At 41.8% G+C, this 18,684-nt stretch overlaps 1 protein-coding gene across 1 annotated transcript in view; it reads left to right on the top strand.

The window, feature by feature from the left end:
- Window positions 1–209: 209 nt before the first annotated feature.
- Window positions 210–18,684, top strand: part of CLVS2 (clavesin 2) — a 53,220-nt gene continuing 34,745 nt past the window's right edge. The window contains exons 1-2 of the mRNA XM_086461254.1: window positions 210–598; window positions 10,828–11,002. Coding sequence (XP_086317380.1) covers window positions 210–598; window positions 10,828–11,002 — 564 coding nt within the window. The remainder of the gene's footprint in view (window positions 599–10,827; window positions 11,003–18,684) is intronic.

Below are 18,684 nucleotides of genomic sequence, written 5' to 3'. Positions count from 1 at the left end.
CCCCCCCGGGACCCGGCTGCCCGGGAGCCGCTCGCTTCTCGGCGGCCGGACTGGCAGCGGCGGCGGGGCCGGGGAGCGGCGGGGCGAGGCCCGGCGGGGCGGGGGAGCGGCGGCCGGCCGTGCCGGGGCAGCCCGCCTCCGGGGGGCAAGCGGCCGGGAGGCTGAGGAGCGCAGGCAGCAGAGGCGGGGAGGAGGAGGAGGGCAGCGCCATGACTCATTTGCAGGCAGGTCTCTCCCCGGAGACTCTGGAGAAAGCCCGGCTGGAGCTCAACGAGAACCCCGACACCTTGCACCAGGACATCCAGGAGGTGCGGGACATGGTGATCACCCGGCCGGACATCGGCTTCCTCCGCACCGACGATGCCTTCATCCTGCGGTTCCTGCGGGCCAGGAAGTTTCAGCACTTCGAGGCGTTTCGCCTCCTGGCCCAGTACTTTGAATATCGCCAGCAGAACCTGGACATGTTCAAGAGCTTCAAGGCCACAGACCCGGGCATCAAGCAGGCGCTGAAGGATGGCTTCCCCGGCGGGCTGGCCAACCTGGACCACTACGGCAGGAAGATCCTCGTCCTTTTTGCTGCCAACTGGGACCAGAGCAGGTAAATGCGGAGCCACCCGCCCGCCTTAACCCCTTCTTTCCCCGGGCAATGCGTGGGAAAAGCTGTGCCAGAGCAGAGAGAGGGCGGGTGGGCAGCAGGGACACACCCGGCTCTGCCCACAGGGGGCTGGGCAGCAGCCTGGAAGGCAGAGGGAGAAGAGAAAGAAGAAACGTGTTTTGTGGCTTAGGGCCTTTTAAACCTTCTCATCCTTTAGGCTCTGAATTTTGAGAGGGAAGTAGGAACTACTCGGGTGCTCTTCTCAGCTGCCTGCTGTGAGGTTTACACCCTTCTGCCTCTCCTTAGCTGAAGTGGGCTGGCAGGGTAGATGATGTGCTTACCCCACTGACAAAGGCAGGTTGCTATCTCGGTGCTGGTTTGTCTGCTTCAGGATGCGCAGAGTGGCTCAGGTGCCGTAGGGGAAAGTGGGAGATGCTATGTGCCAAACAGAAGTATCCATCATGGCTTTTAAGCTGAAAAGTTTGCCTCTGTAGGAAGCTGAGGCTACGAATCCTTTCCCTCAGCTAAAGAAAGCTCTTTGTGAGCTGCCTGGAAATGCCAGGATGGAAGTTACAGTAACCACTGCTTTTCCCCACTCATGCTGCTCTAAGTGTGAATTATCTGCACAATAATATCCACACAAAGCTTTGGTAGCAAATTGCAGGAGGCTAGTGCAGCCCCTAGAACAGTTTCTGATTCCTTTTGGGGCTGCTCTAGGCTGAAGATGACTTTGCAGGCTGACCCAAGAGCTGTCTCCCATCTTGGCCCTTTCTTTTAGCAATTGGCTTGATACTATGTGACATTATTTAGTTATTCTAAATACCTCATTGGGTGTCATGCCCAGTTTCTCCTGCAGTCTAAAATTCCATCCACAAAAATGGCTTGATTTTCAGTACGTGTAAATGAATGAATCCATTAAGAGTGAATTCTGAAGCCCACTCCTGTGAGCACTTCATCGTTTCCTTAGGCTCCCAACCTCAGAACAGGTTTAGGATCTGAAGCACTTCTTAGTGAGAAAACTTAAAATTTTGCTAGTTACCTTCACATGAACCCAAACTGTCTTTTGTACAGTCAGTGCAGGCTGGGCACAGGCAATGCTGAGTGCTCAGTGGAGATATCCCAAGCTCAGCTATTTTGAAACATGAGGAGGGCAGGAACAGCTAGTAGTGTGGATAGAAAGGACAAAATCTGTGGGACTGTCCTACTGAAGCCTGCCGTTTAAGTGTTTGTATAGCTGTCCTCTTGCAGGCTGTGTTGATAGCCATTGCAGGGAGTGATCCCACAGCTCCCTGCAGCAGTCGGTGTTACAGCTAGGGATGGGTCTCTGCCCGCACAGCTGCTGACCCACTGTGGCTTTCCTCCAGGGAGAATTTCCCGGCCTTTGCTAACCCATGAATCATGCCCAGAGACGGGGAGAAAGCTGTCTGGCACAAATCAAATCTGCCCATGACAGGGCTAACAACTAGAAAGTGTGGATGAACGTATGCAGAGCTGGGGCCAGCGTCCTTTTCCTGCTTTGGTTTTCTGGCAGGTGGAGCCAGAGAAGCTGAGTGAGGAAGCAGTGGTGATAAGGCTGAGGACTCTGTGAGTGGGCTTCATTTCCCATGTAAGGACCAGGTCAACTTTTTATTTTAAGAACAGCTCCACAAACTCTTGAAAATCCCTGAATGAAGAATTAGCAAAGAAATGGATGTTTAGGCCTTTTATTGAGTCATATGTCTACCATGAAGAAGTTCCCTTCTTAAAAGTAGTGTGGCCTACTTGATACTGTTATTTCTCATTAACGAAAAAAACTCCAAAGCTTTATGTGACACTTTTCAGATCATTAGTTCCTAGTCGAAAGAACACCAAGAATTTGAATTCAGAGATAAAGTATAGCATGTAAAAAAACAATTGCCATGTGAAAAGAATAGATTTATTTTCTTCTTAATTTTGGATGTGCTGATATTTAATGACATGAGATCAGCTGACACATCAGTAAATTTATTACGATCTTCTTCATGGTCCTATTGGTTAAATTGTTATTTATGATATAATAGGGAAGTGACTGGAGTACGCAAGGGTATCTAATGGCCATGTTTGCAGTTGGGTCCCTATTGCTCTTCAGCACTGCCTGCCCACAGTACGCCTCTCCTCCAGAGCGAGGGATTTGTTTTCAGACAGACCACTCAGACAAAGGGGAGAGAGCTGAAGCCCAGCTGCGGGGAGTGGCTTGCTCCAAGGCACATGACAAGTCGGTGAAAGATCTGGGAATGGAGCTAGGTCACTCTCTTTTCTAATTAATTTAGTGTCTTCCATTATCTGATGTTCAGCAACTGAACCTGGGGAGCACTGTGTACAGAAAGAATACTAGAGCTGCTATGCAATATGTCTCAAGCTTATGCCTTAACTGACTCGAGATCTTGCAGTACATGAACCAGTGCTCCTCCTGCAGCAACACTGGGAGGATTACTTTTTGCAGTCTGTCTTGTTAGGACCTCTTCATGTGCTTCATAAACTAAGTTAACAGAGCACAGCAAACCTGCAAATGTATCATGTGTGTACAACTTATTATGGCCAGCATGTAACAATTAGAAATTAAAAGTTCCAATTTGTTATTTAAATGAATAGCAGACATACTATAGATCATTTATATAGTACCAGCAGCCTATGATTTACATAGTTCCAATTAGAAAGAAAAGCGTGGGAGACAGAAAATTCCTATGGTAAAACAAGCCTGTGTACTAGATACTAAATCATTAAATTAAAGCAGGGCCTGAAAACTGTACCAGATGTCCCACCATCTGAACAACTGAATCAGACATGTATTTAAAACAAACAAACAAAAAAAGGAAAGGTGGAGGATAAGGCATTGAGTAGCCCAGCAATGGGCTTTTCAATGAGACCCTGTCTAACTCTCCATCCTGTCTCTACTATGCGGAAAGTGAAGACGGGTGGCATTCCTGCCAGGAGACTGGACAGTAGTCGGGGAGGGATCAGCCTTCCCTATTAGCTTCCAGATTGTTGATTCGTAACTACATTTGGCTTGTAGGTGTGTACGTCCATTTGAAGACTCCCTTTTTCTTAATGTGTCCAGCTGGTGAAGCTTTTTTTCAGTTAATGGTACGATTACCTCCAACTCTCAGCAGCAAGGGTTCTGTTGTCTTGCATGTTCTTCTGTATGCTTCGTGGCACCTGTACATCTTAGGAAAATTAGTCCATTCTGGTGCTATTTGTTTGAAATCTTTCCAAGTATTTCTTCTTAGAAAGTGCAACAGAAAAGTGCAATAGAAGAGTGCAGTATATCTAGTTCCTGTCTGTGTCACAGTGACCCAGTCAGCTCACACCATCCTCAGTGAATATGGAAACCCACTGCACTCATTACTGTCAGCTCTGCTGTTGCATCAGATGATTTACAGCAGGGCAAAGACAAGAGTCCACTCGTTTGCTTTCAAAACCGTGCTTTCATGGGCAGAAGTGCTAGAAACTTTTCTTTTCCACTCATTAAATGAAAATTTAAATTCTGTAGCTATTAGGAGGCTGGTCTGCTCCTCAGCTTGCTATTAACCACAGGCAAGTTGGCAGAGTATTCTTCAAGCTCTGATGAAGGCAGTGTGGCAAAATAATAGCAATACTAACTATAATAACATATTAACAGTAACAAAACACCTGATTAATAGAGTCAATTTTTGTTTGGAAGTAATATCTTTCAAATAATTATTAACTAGTGCAAGCGCTGTAATTTTTTCTACAGTTTCTCTGCAGACTGATGCCATCTTTCTGTTTCCTAGCTTTTCCCCAGGTATCCGTATCTGCCTGTTATCCCTTGTATTTAGACTGTGAGTGTTTTGGCTAGGGATTTTTTTGATCAATGCTAATGTAAAATTTAGATTAGCTGAATCTTTACCCGTGGCTGTGACTGTTCGATACTGGGCTAACATAAGAAGTAATGAATGATACTAAATCTGAATCTAAAAGCTAACCTGGTAAAATATTTGAAGCAGTTTCTATTTTTCTATGCATTTTTGTAGCACTGATGATGCTTTTCGTTTTTAGAATAAGGGCTCCGAGGGCATGCGGCCACTATTTAAGCAGAGTAGCTGTAAAAGAAGTTTCGATCCTCCATCTTTTCAGCATTCAAATCTGTACCCAGACTGACAAACCAAGGAGATCTGAGGCATCGTTTCTAGGTACTCCTTTGTGTATCTTGAGGGTTCTTGTTTCACTGAAATTCTAAAAGCATTAAGCCAGAACAGTAGGTTAGAAACGGAATGATGGCTCAGAGACTTGACCAGCTTTCTCTTTTAAACCACAGTAGCATAGGAGCTCATTTGACAGAAACATTTAATTGTCCAAATGGGGATGATCTTAAAATACAAATTGTGTGTTCCTTGCATGTTTGGGACCTTCATGAGACACACGGCATAAATTCAAGCAAAGAAGACTTATTGTTTATCTCTTCTAGTTAACAGTTTGCATTTTGAGAGGCAGATTCTTGCCACTGAGTTTTAATTCTCAAAATAACTTGAAAGTTCTTGATGTCAAGGGGGAGATGACAAATAGCAATAGAGATAGCAAGGCAGCTCTGCCAAATCAGATTATCTGTTATTCTGTGCAAAAGCGAATTGACTGGAACCAGAATCTGGTTAAACAGATGATACGGTGGATGCCACCCATCATCAAGAACATAAAATGTTGAAAACAGCTGACACAGCTGGATTTGACATGAGACATCTGTGCCCTGCATTTTCCCTGTCTCTTCTCTTTCTGTCGACCTGGTGGAAATCACAGTGGCCTCTGGGAGTGAAGAAGATGCGTAGACCACATAATCGAGAGGTAGAGGTAAAAGATCATGATGAAGTAGTACTGAGTTGATAGCAGTGTCTGCCAGACTGTTTTTCCCAGAAATCCTTGGAAATACTTTGAATCTGTTCATGTCCCATAAAAAATTCTCAAAGAACTTTTCTTTTCTATAAAGGGGAAATTGCTGCCACTGTTAACTTACAAGAGAGTGGGATGCTCAGATAATTGTTTGAGCTGTTCTCTTCTTGACAAATGAAGACCTCAGTGAGGCATTATCCTAGAAAGCTCTGTCGTTGTCATGGTAGAAATGGTAGCCATCCCAAAACATTTGAAAGAATCGCTGTCAGTGTGGCTATTAACTTGTCAAGACTTCCCAGGCTCATTGCTTTAAAGTCAACCTGAATGAAAAATTTCAAGAGGTGGCAGAGTGTGTCTGCACACCAGTGCCCACCTCATTTGAAGTCAAGCTGGGACTAACATAGAAAAGGAACACTAAGAGTGCATTATATATGTGATAACATATTTCCAGCATTAGTTATTCACATTAACAACTGGGCTAAAAAAGTTGTCTAAGCTCCCCACTGAATTAAGCATGGTTCTATAAATAGAGGGCATTAAATACATTTAAATTAACTGTGAGTTCTCGATTATCCTAGCAATTAGTAATACCTTGCTAGCTACAGTGTGTCCTACAAGAGTCTGTTTAAGCAAGTGAATGCAACTGAATTTAGCCATAAGTAAATAAAGGTTTATTCCTGCACAGCCTAACTCCAGGCTGCTACAGAACATGCATTGCAGCAAATCAGGCCCAGCAGACCTTACATACCTGACAGCACTGGAGCAGTCATTGTAAAACTGGGGCCAGGGAAAAATGAGGGGCTTACTGTCCCCTAAATACATGCTGTTACTTAATACAGATGGGTGAAAATAAAACAATAACATCTTCCCCTCAGACTGGACACATGGTGTCTCAAAATTAAAGGCTAATATGTTGATTTTTTTTCTTTTTTCTTTTTCTCCCCCCCCCCCCCCCCCCCCGCCCTTGAAGTAGAAAGGCAGTCAAAACCATCTTGAACAAAATTTATTTAACACTCACTATCTTATCGCATTCTTCTCAATTTTGATTGGTTCTATTTCTGTATCTATATGGAAAGTAATTTCAGTGTGGAATAAAATTTTCAGCAACCCAGTCCAGGGTAATTTTTCCCACTTTCTTTTTATGTAGGATTTTAATTTCCCTAAAGTCCAGCCAAGGATGGAGGGTATTTTATGGCAGAGCTTGTGCATCCTGGTGCTGACTTGAACAGTATGAACAGTAGTAGCAGTGAGGTGAAATGTTGGACAACATGGGGCTGGAGTGGATTAAAGTTAAGTCTTTATGCAAATAACTCTGTGCCATGTGAAAAATTCAGTATAGTTTCTGTAACCATTTTTCATTTGCTTGGGCTGTTCAGCTGATACTTTCAATACTCAGCTTGCCATTTGCACCACCCTAGATTTCATCTATTGCATTGGGTTTACATTTCTGGCTTGCCTCAGCTTGTGTCCAGAATAAAAGCTGCTTTAAATATCCACTAATGCATTTGTCTTTCCTGTCTGGTTTTCTATACTGTACTTGAGTAAGGTATCTAAACCAAGAGAAAAGGTCCATTACAGAATGAAGGATAGCTCCTATCTTCAACTGCTTGCCCTGAGGGGTATTTGAGGTGGGAAGCTTGGTTGTTAGTGACATGTCCCTGTATACTCCTGATGGGGCTTTTTAGACTTAAAAGAGTACTTCGGATACCTTCATCTGGCAGAAAGTGTTTTTCCTTGCTTTTAGCTAGACCTGTGTTCTTTGGGACTTGTTCTCACTGAGAGGACAACCTTTTGTCTTTTTCAGTGAGTAAACACACAATATCGTTATTGTTGTTGTGGACTTTATTTCTTACACTAAACAAACCTGCAGTTATGATGGTGGTGAATATGCCGTAGATTTGTGGAGGCCCAGTCCTGTGACCATTGGTTACTCTCTGTGGTGGTTGAAATCCTGGTCTAATTGATGCATGACAGTTTTCCCATTGACTTGAATGAATTCAGGACATAATTAGGTATATTTGTGTTTACATGTATACATCTATATATTTATCACTTAGGTGTATATATAAAAGCATTTAATGGCCAGTCTTAGAGACCTGACTGGCCTCATGAACAAAGAATCTTTAGGTCTAATGCACTAGATTTCTAGCAGCCTTGTGCCACTAGGGAGCCGTTAATCCAAGGCATGTGTCGTCTTGAACTCCCTAGAGAGGACATTAGAGATCTACCTCAGGAACTTGGGACCAAGCTTCTTAGACTGAATATAAGTGCTTGCTGCAACCTTCTGCTTTGTGGAGCTCTTCTTCTGGAAATTGAGATCATCTGAATGGGGCAGCATAAATATGAAGTGGTGTTGAGGCTTATTCTAGGATTTGAGTATTTCTAATGTCTGTTTCTTGTATGAGCTCTGATAGATGATCTTCCTCAGACTGAGGCATTAACTGTTCTCCCACTGTCCCACCTGAGGTAATTTCCTTCCCACTGCTGCATTTCCCCTGGGAAGGCCTCTTACAGGGTGTATCTCCATATAGTTTCACAAAGTGTAAAAAAAAAAAAAAAGTATTTCTGAGACCTCCACCACCTTGTGGAGGTAAACAGGGGTTTGAAGGCAGTTGGTCACACTCTGAGCCCAGCCCCTGAACATAACTCTCTAAGCCTCTTTCCCTTAGGCTAAGCGTGTGTTTTAATCCCGATAGCGGCAGTTGTACAAAGTACATGTCTTACAGGGGATTTTTAGTTCCCATGTAGATTAGGTGCCCTCCACTGTCCATGCGCCAGTGTTGTATTGTATAGGCAGACTAGTCTGCAGACTGCAGGTCCAGGCAAACTAAGACATTTTTAGTGCCGGTAAAACCATCCATAGTCTTCATGCTGCCAAACATTCCCTACATGTCTCCTTATACGTGCACAAACTCGTTTTGGGAAAGAGCTGATGAATGATTTAATTTCTTCTCAGGTTACTCTTCGCACTGTGGTGCTAGGGGTATTTGGTTGTTTGCTTATTCAGAGGCCTCAGCAGTGATGGTGGCATTTTCCCAACGCATCCAGCAGTTGGGCTTGGGGGAGCTGCTCTGCCTGGGTAGAGGGAGAGAATCAGCCATGCCGTGCCCAAGGCACTGGCTCTGCCACACCAGGCTCTGTGCTCTTGGGCAGTTTGCTCAGGGCAGGCAGAGTGCTCCAGGTTTGCTTCACTGTGTCTACTGCAAAAATGGGGTCCTGATCTAACCGTGCTTTGAGGATCAAATTGCACCAACAATTTTAAGTATCTAGGTTTTGAACATTTTCCTTCAAAACAGGCTTTAAGGCATGTCCTTTTTCCCCCATGGGAAAAATGCCATGTACAGAAACGGTCTTTTTTTTTTTTTTTTTTTTTTTTTTTCTGCCAAAAGGAGGTAGAAAATTTTATCATTTTGAGGATGTTCGTGGGGAAATTACAGAGAAGACTTTTCTTGTGCTGTTTCCTCTCCCAGTTGAAAAAACCATGAACAAAAAAGAAGGTGCACGCCAATCTGACTGTAGAGCTTAGATCTCAGAAAAGTAAAGCCTTAGAAAAAAGTTAAATCTCAGAAAGGTGAAAAAGAGAGGAGTGAATATGAAAACTTTTATCCCAGTCAATCAAACCAAATTCTAAACAAAATAAGGGTCTCAAAAAAGGAAGAGAAAAATCATGTAAAGCTATGCTTCCCCTAACATTTTCTGGGGAAAACACACTTTCTCTTGGTCACTTGAGTTAGGCTGACATTAAGAGAGTCCTTTTCTGTTCTGTTTCTTAGGAATGCGTAGCTGGGAAGTTCACTGAGTTTTAGTTGGCTAAAGAAAAAGATGGAAAGATGTGAAGAGTCAGCTAGACCAGATTAATTTAATTTGTGTTATTTCCTTTTGCAGATATTTAAAAAATAGATATGTACACAATGAAACAGTGTACTTGTATTAAAGCCAGTAGAATTCAGTATAATTTAATGTAATTTTGAAATAGGCACATGTGCTCTTTGCTACATATTCAATATGATGAAGATTTCTCTGGGGACTCATAATTTTGAGAAATTCTATGTTTGGTGCCGTCATGGGAGACTTTAAAAGGCCTTATTTAAAAATATCTGTACAAACACTGAAGATTCAACTCTTCCTTTTGTTCCTGGAATATTTGCTTATCTGATATTTTTCTGGTTTAGCTTTCTAATGCTGCATCGGATACTGTGGTGAGGACTGGCAAATTTACATCTGTTTCAGTAACTATTTATCTTACTTTAAAAAAATAATTTTTCGATATAAAACATAGTTAGCCTGGAAAAAATCAAACCGTAAACTACTACTTTCATATCTCTTAAAAACCCCCAGATAATTCAGGTGTTTCACCTTTTTTTAAAAAAACCCAATAAGCTAAACTGCAAGTTGATTAAAAACGCTATTATATGGCAGTCTAAAGATGACATTGCTGTATATATTTAAGCTATTCAGCTGCTGTATTAGGTGCTTTAGCTTCAAAAAAGAAAGATTAGACTCAACAGGGCTTGGCAATATGGAATTATGTCTTCTTTTACAAGATCATGGATCCAAGAAAAGATTACGTGCATATATGTAAAACACATAATTACCTATTGTAGGTGGCATCTTTGTAACCCCAAATTTAATATAGAAAATTTTAGGACTAATGAATACCACGTTCCAGACTTGCTGCTGAAGCCACATAATTTGAGTATACAAAGTTCTCAGTACTCAGAAGGCAGTTAAGTAATTCTTAGAAGGTTGCTATTTCTCTTGACCAGAAGCACCTCAAAGCCATAGTGTGTGTTACTTTTTGCTTTCAAGATCCTTGAGTAATCAGCCTTTAGTACATTTTGTAGATTTAAGAGGAAATGTTGCCCAGAGAGAGGGACAAGGAGAGCATGTGGAAATCCCCTTTTTTAGCTGATAATTTTGTAGAAACTGTTATTTCAATCCCTTGGGAAAATATAGGAGGAAACTTTAGGTCTAGGCTTCAGGTGTTAGACTCAGGTTTTGGTGTCATTATGATTTTAGAAAAATACAATTTGCGTAGATACATTTGTAAGACATTTAATGAAGTGCATAGATATTAAAGCAGATTAGGAGACTACAGGTAAATTCAAAATTGCTTTTGGTGTTTTATGTTCTTGTAGTTTATTCTGGCTGGCTGATGGTCTAGATGTACATAATCCTGCTCCAGAGGGTGAGTTCAACTAACTGAGCTTTTGAGAGTTTTCTAGCTTTACATACCCGTGACTTCTGAGGATATGTTCGTACTCCTTTGATTTAAACGTTTGACAAGCAGTACAATGTAAGAATGCTCAGAACTTCTCCACATCTGTGGTCATTGCTCTTTTTCTAATTGAATCTCCCCTTAATGTTCACAGGTACACACTGGTGGATATTTTGCGTGCCATACTACTTTCTTTAGAAGCCATGATAGAAGACCCTGAGCTTCAAGTGAATGGATTTGTTTTGATTATAGACTGGAGCAACTTCACCTTCAAGCAGGCCTCCAAGCTCACACCAAGCATGCTTAGATTAGCCATAGAGGGCCTTCAGGTAGTATTCTTCCTTTCTTTCTTTTCCTAATTCTTCTTTGTTTTGCAGTTCATTACAAGTCTATGTGCTAAAAAAGCCAAACAAAAAAAAAACCCAAGAACTTCTGAATAACAAAGCTATTAACACCTTAAGGTATGGGTGAATGTGCAAGCTACAGTGGCACAAGCTAGCGCGTGAGCTCAGTCAGCTATCTGCACTAACTCCTGCTGTGTAGGGTCCTACTTTGCCATAAATAAGAGGTCTCTTTTCTGTCTTTATTCCAAAGTGGCTGACTTCCTGTAAATTCAGACTGTAGCTTCTGCAACAGCAAGTTAGAGGTAATCAGTTTATGTTGTCATTTTGCACAGGGCTAATGAAATAAGGGTTGCTCCTGCCACGCTAGGTTTTTGGGGTTTTTTTGTTTGTTTGTTTTTGTTGATTCTGCTGGAGAAAGGCTCTGCATCATTTGTTCTGAAAAGTGTGGGGCACTGTGATTAGACAGTTAGCTGGGACTATTTACTCAAAGTTCTGCATGTGCTCAGCTCTTTTGCTGAGTCAGGTTTAATTTGAGCAGCAGGTTCTGGGACTGAGTATACAGTGATTTAAATTTCTTTCTGCTCATTGTAAATGCACTTTACATGGCACAGGCATATTGGTGGAAAGGATGCTACATAACTCTTGGCTGTCTCCTATGATCTTTAATGCTTGTTAAAATGAAAAACTAGAATCTGTAAAGTAGTTGTTTGCTGTGCAAGCTTGAGTTGCTATGTTAAAAATACCAGTAATTCACTCCTATGGCAGTGTGCGTTGGTTTTACAAGGGTGTATATTCCTTTTCTGTGATGTTTTTACCATTTATACATTTTTATTACTCATAAAACAAAATAGCAGCCTTATCTTTGAACTTTCTTCACTTTGATATTGCTATTTTTGAAGAAACTTGTGTAGCAATAGTATGGAGTTTTGATCTAAATCTTGAAATGGCTTAACCAGTATTCAGCCTGCGGTTGCGCAGGGTAGTGACAGTCATGAGACAAAGATCTCAATTTTAATTTTGTTGTGTTTCCTTATACAGCAGTGTGATTCCATGGTCTTGAGAACTATATCAGAAGGCAGCAGCGAGAACTGTACTAGTGCTGCATTTCCTTTCATTGCTTTCAAAGTTGTTTTATGTTTTTGTGCTGTTTTTCAAAGTTAGGCATTGTTTCCTTGTTTAGAACATGAATAAATACCTTAGTATTTAAAACCAAAATCTTTGTTTTTAAATGATGGTGGATCTTCCTGGACATTAGAGATGGTTATTTTGAGGAGAGCTGCAGTGGATAATTGCATCTGAAAATATGATGGATGACTTGCCAAACTTCAGGTGGGCTCTGAGTTCTTCTTTCTCCTGCCATTGGTTGGTTCATTACTGAGTTGAGGTGACATCCATTGGCTTAATTTACCCGTGCCCCCAGCTTTATATGTTTCAATATCCTGAGTCTGATGGTGGCTAGCACCCAGGGCATCATTTTGTGCCCACTGTCTTCAGTCCGGTTGACTCCAGAGATGTAAAACTTGGCATGAAACGCTCCAAAGAGGGAATGAGAAGGCACTGAAAGGCAAATGTGAGATAAAACTCTCCTAATGCTCAAGGAACCTGTCCTAATCTGTGACAAGTATTGTTATCTGTAGGCAGCAACTTTTACAAGGCCTTTTACTACAAGTCTTTTGAAGAAATCTATTAGATGTGCTCTCATAATACAGTATTTGATTTTCTGTGGAGAACCACTGAAGGAATGAAGGCTAAAATTCTTAGACTAGCAAAACTGACTAAGTCTCTAGTGATATTTTCCCAATAGTTATACTACTTGGGGGGTTGTTTATATATATTTTTTTTTCTTTTAGTTAGATATTTTTCTATGTAAGGGTATATTAGAATCAATGGAAAGGACTAAAGACAACTGTACTGAGCATCTTGGAGGAAGAACCTCACTTCAAAAACAATGGCAATCAGGAAGGAAATATGAGGAAGGCATGGTGGAAAGGTGGTACAGAGAGATCCTGTGCAAGACACAGATTTATTTGCACCTTCTTGCAAGATTTCATGCCTGAAATATTACATTCCCACATGGGAATCCCTCACCAAGGACTGCCTTTGATTTTGGACAAAAATGTGTAGCGGAAACATCATTCTGAATGATGTCAGAATAAAAAGTGCTTAGTCAGGTGGTATGAAGAAGAACAACTCACATACTGTTTATTTATGATCTTTGTAAATACTCTCTGTTTAATCAGAGAAATGGAATTTACTTTGGCTTATAAGATTTAACAGGGCTCAAGATGTTGAACTTTACCATTTGGGGAATTTAAATATTTGTGTTACTTGGGTGGAATGGGACAGGGAAAGTGGGATTAGTGACCACTGAATTTGATGTTAACCAAATCCCTTTGCCTCCTGAATGAAATCTACTAAATTTGCATTATATTTACTTAGCTTCCATAGTGAGCAGAATATTCAATATGCTCTGTACCAAAGAGCGATGATTACAAGCTATGGTGTTTCTGGGCTCTTCACAACAGCATATTTTTTAGGAAATTGCTTTTGAAAGGGAAATAAATAAATATATACCATTTTCTACTGAAGACAAGTTCTGCTATACATTTTGTCTGCATATATATCTTAAACGGGAGTATGAAAAGAATCATACCCCTAACTGACTTGTATACATTAGGAAAAACTCCTAGGTAGTCATTTTCAGGAAAAGAGCCTTTTGGCCATGGAACTTTTAATGTTAAAGAACACTGATTATCTGGAAACTTATGTGACTTTCCAGCATATCCATCCTAACAATGCTGTGTCAACCAACTGGTGCAGTGTAGTTGCAGCATTTTTAGATCAAATGGTTTTGCTACCCAAGAAGCAAAAACCTCCTGTGGAGGTTGGGGCGCTTGGCTGGGACTCTTAATGGTCCAGTCCTAACTCATACACTAGCCCTGTTCTTTAGGAAAAAAGGAGCAATACTCTTCCCTGTGGATGATGGTGGCCACAGCATTTATGTTGCTCCTTGTCAGTGAGAAGGAGGATTTCCGCTAAAAGCCCCTACACCTTCTGTAGTGAAGAATAAGAACATACGCAAATGCAACACATAATACTCTTTATTTTCTAAGAAGGGCTTGTCTGGATTGCCTGGACGCATTCCTGTGTGACCTACTCTAGGTGGTCCTGCTCTAGCAGGGGGATTGGACTGGATGATCTTTCGAGGTCCCTTCCAACCCCTAACATTCTGTGATTCTGTGTGATTCTGTGATAAGGTGCCTAGGAGTACCTCAAATGTCAGAGCTGTAAAACCTGAGCAGAAGGAAAACATTCTTTGAGATAAGAGACCAAAAACCATGCCCTGACTCTAGCACCTTGTGTTGGGTCTCCCCAGTGTATTCAATGTGTGGGGGTGTTTGTGAATCCCAGTCTTTAGATGCTCACTTCTCCCCATTCATTGATTTCTGTAGCCAAGCACTGATTTTGGATTTGTGAAGGAGCTCATGTTACTCAGCAGTTGGGATCCTGAAAGCAGGGAGTATTATAGCATTGTGTGCTGCAACACCTGAGTGCCTTGAATAAGTCCCTTTCATAACTTGACAAAATTTCGCCTCTTTCACCATCATGGTCTTACAATTGGCATGCTTCAGCTACTTTTCCCATAGAAAGAACTCTTGAGAGTTCAGAAGAAAACCAGTCCTAACTTTCCATAGACAGTTTTTACCACACAAGACTGACACTGTGATGTTATGTTCTGACAAACAGTTCTAGGAAAATATAATCTCAATACATAATGTTGGTCAAAAAAGCAGATAAAATGTTAGGATCTGTAAGGAAAGGAATGGAGAACAGGGAACGTGGTGAAGCCACTGCAAAAATCTGTGCCATCACTTCCATCTTGAATGGGGTGGATTCCTCTGATTTTATGTCTGAGAAAGAGTACTGTAGGACTGGAGAAGAGCAAGAAGTCCCCAAAGAGATGGGATGCTTTCTGTATAAGGAGCAGTTGGCTGGGATTCTTCTGAATGGAAGAAGAAAAACTGTGGAGGGGAACTACAGGCACCTGTAAAACCATAGGATCACAGGATAATTCAGTCTGAAAGTGACCTCAGGAGATTCGAAGTCCAAACTCCTGCTTAAAGCAGAGTCCCTTATGAGGTTAGACCAGGATAAGGTCATGAGTGGCTGGAGAGAGTAGACAAACTGCAGATATTGGTTACCCCTGTTTTAAGAAATGGGCATCATCAGATGATACTAGCAAGAGGCATGGCTCTTTATGAGACATGGCTCTTTATATGACATGGTGATTCTTTGTACAATATCTGAGTAATCTGTGGAACTCATTACCCTGGGAAATTCTGGGTGATAAAAGTTTAGTTGTGTCCAGGGAAAATGGATACGTTTGTGGAAGAGAAATGAACTGAAGATTACTAAATACTTAAAAAACACATCAAAGTTCATAATTGGAGGGCTGTATCCAGTGGAGTCCCTCAGGGGTCGGTACTGGGACCGGTACTATTCAATATATTCATCAATGACCTGGATGAGGGAACAGAGTGCACTGTCAGCAAGTTTGCTGATGACAGAAAACTGGGAGGAGTGGCTGACACACCACAAGGCTGTGTTGCCATTCAGCGAGACCTGGACAGGCTAGAGAGCTGGGAGGGGAGAAATTTAATGAAATACAACGAGGGCAAGTGTAGAGCCTTGCATCTGGGAAAGAACAACCCCATGTACCAGTATAGGTTGGGGACTGAGTTAGAGAGTCATATAAGGGAAAGGGACCTGGGAGTCCTGGTGGACAGCAGGATGACCATGAAGCAGCAATGTGCCCTCGTGGCCAAGAAGGCCAATGGCGTCCTGGGGTGTATTAGAAGGGGTGTGGTCAGTAGGTCAAGAGAGGTTCTCCTCCCCCTCTACTCTGCCCTGGTGAGACCCCATCTGGAATAGTCTGTCCAGTTCTGGGCCCCTCAGTTCAGGAAGGACAGGGAACTGCTTGAAAAAGCCCAGTGCAGAGTCCCAAAGATGATTAAGGAGGTGGAATATCTCCCTTATGATGAAAGGCTGAGGGAGCTGGATCTCTTTAGCTTGGAGAAGAGGAGACTGAGGGGTCACCTCATTAATGTTTTATAAGGGTCGAGCGTCAGGAGGATGGAGCCGGGCTTTTCTTGGTGATGGCCAATGACAGGACAAGGAGCAACGGGTGCAAGCTGGAGCATAGGAGGTTCCACATTAATATAACGAAAAACTTTTTCACTGTGAGGGTGACAGAGCATTGGAACTGGCTGCCCAGAGAGGTTGTGGAGTCTCCTTCTCTGGAGACATTCAAAACCCGCCTGGAAACATTCCTGTGTGACCTACTCTAGGTCGTCCTGCTCCGGCAGGGGGGTTGGACTAGATGATCTTTCGAGGTCCCTTCCAACCCCTAACATTCTGTGATTCTGTGTTTCTGTAATTCCTTGGGCTGTATATAGTTGGAGATGAGGTGAATGCTGAGTGGAAATATAGCATATGCTGTCTGCATTGTATCTTCTCTAGGCCTTTATTTTTGTCCTCTGTTAAGGACAGGTTATGGGGTTAGATGGACATTTGATGGGACATAATTAAGTCAAGCGTGCTTAGGAACATGGTTTAGTGGTGGACTTGGCAGTGCTGGGTTAATGGTTGGACTCGATGATCTTAAAGGTCTTTTCCAACCTGAACAATTCTATGATTCTATGATTCTGTAAGTGTATATTCCACTCCCCACCTCCCACTTTTATTAGCTTTTCTTTCATTTTACTGCTCCTGGCACTCCCATGACCCCTTCTGTCTGAACATAGAGCTCTGAACACTTGGGCAGAAGGAGGGAGGAGGTTATGGCATGCTTTTCTTTGTGGTAGTCCTCCTCAAGAGAGCATTGTTTTCACAAAGCAGGTAAAAACTGTGTCAAAGAACAAAAATTCGATTTGAAAATTATACTGAAATTTGGGGTTTATTATTAACTCTGACAAACAGCTTTAGGGGTAATATAAGTGAGCTTTGCAACGTGGAAAGTTGTGGGTATGCATAAGACACTTTAACTGATTAACTGATATTTAGGATTCTAAAACCCAGAATACTAAATCCTTCTTAAATACTTGATATCTATTTAGCTCATAATAGTAGTTGCATACATGACAGATTTGTTTTGCATGTTGTCACTCAGGCAGGCTGTACCTCCAAATGCTTAGGAAAACTGTATAGTTACAGATGGCTGAATATTAATACTTTTCCTCTAGGTAAAAAGCTGGGGGAAAAGAGACGATAACACATTTAAACTGGGTACTGAACATATGTGGACAGTCAGCATTGTTGCAGAAGACAGAACACTCTTGCTTTCAGCTGAGGATGTTTACAGGAAGAGAGAGCGGTAGTGTTGTGGAGGACAAGGCAGGTCTTTCAACTGATTGACTTTTTTTTGTAACAAAGGAAGACTTCATAAGCTAAGACAAACTTGTTACTGTGAACATGAAAGCAAACCAGAAAGAACACGAAGACAGCATGCTTGCAGCTACCATTGCTATCCAAAACATCTTTTCAAACAGCTGTTCTTGTGACTTGTAAGGACAATATGCCCAAACAGATTTGCTGCAGCAGTGTAAGGTGGAAGTTGCAGAGACCAGAGCATGTACAGTCTGGTAATGAAAGGGACAGGACTTATTACTCCCATTTTCTTTAAGCATGAAATTTATCAGTATCTTACAGGGAATATTATCTGAATATCATGGTTAGTTCACCTTTCTATTTAGCTATTCACAGACAGTGCTTAAATTTCACCACCTAGTTCTGGACTACATCCATACAACTAGCAGGTTGTAGTGCAAAGAATTTGTAAGTCAGGAACTTCCAGAACTAAGGATGCCTCTGAAAAACAGTATTTTGACTTTACATAATTACATGGTCACATGGTCTGTGCAGTGCATAAGGTTGTTAATAATGAGCTTAAGGAACAGTTACTCAGTACTAGAAATGAGTATCAATGAGCAGCAAATCACAAAAAAAGAGCTTTAAATGTCTTTGCACCCAAACTTAAAACCATAAAAACCCCCACTTATTCAGTGCTTGAGTTTTCTGCTAGTTTTTGAGACTAGGGTCCTGACACTTCACATTATGCTTGGGAGGATATTAAAAAGTAGCAGGCTCAAGCTTTTAATGGGAATATCTTCTGCTTTCTGGAGGGCTAATAAATCATGTAGCTGCTTTCATTCAGTTTTTTATCAAAGAATTAAGCTGTTTGTAAATGCTAGAATCCCCTGAGCCAAACACCAGCCCAGAGAGTGGAGGAATGTGCTTGTAAACAGTACAATTTCATGCCAGTTCAACCCATGTTCTGTAGCAGCAGCAGAATGGGATATTTTCCTTAAGAGCTTGGTATTTTACAAGAGTTTGCATGTATTTGATAGTCTGTACTTGTAAAAAGGCCATAAAAAAGGCTTGCCAGCAATTTACTGTGGAAAGAGGCTGGACTGGAAGTGATTGTTAGTTCTGTCACCTCATCTGCTGTCTGGATGGGCTTAACCTGCCAGGTGAGAAAGGACGTGATGGCCAGAGCTTGAGTTCAGTTGCTTACAGACGAGACTGTATAGACATAGCTATTATTCAGTGTGGTCCCAGCTGTTAACCTGTTATCTGAAGACAGAATAATTAATTTCCTTGCCAGATTC

This window comes from Leptosomus discolor, chromosome 2, assembly GCF_034619465.1.
Source record: "Leptosomus discolor isolate bLepDis1 chromosome 2, bLepDis1.hap2, whole genome shotgun sequence".
Lineage (NCBI taxonomy): Eukaryota > Metazoa > Chordata > Aves > Leptosomiformes > Leptosomidae > Leptosomus > Leptosomus discolor.
Note: the sequence above shows the minus strand (reverse complement) of the source record. Positions and strands in the feature narration are given on the sequence as shown.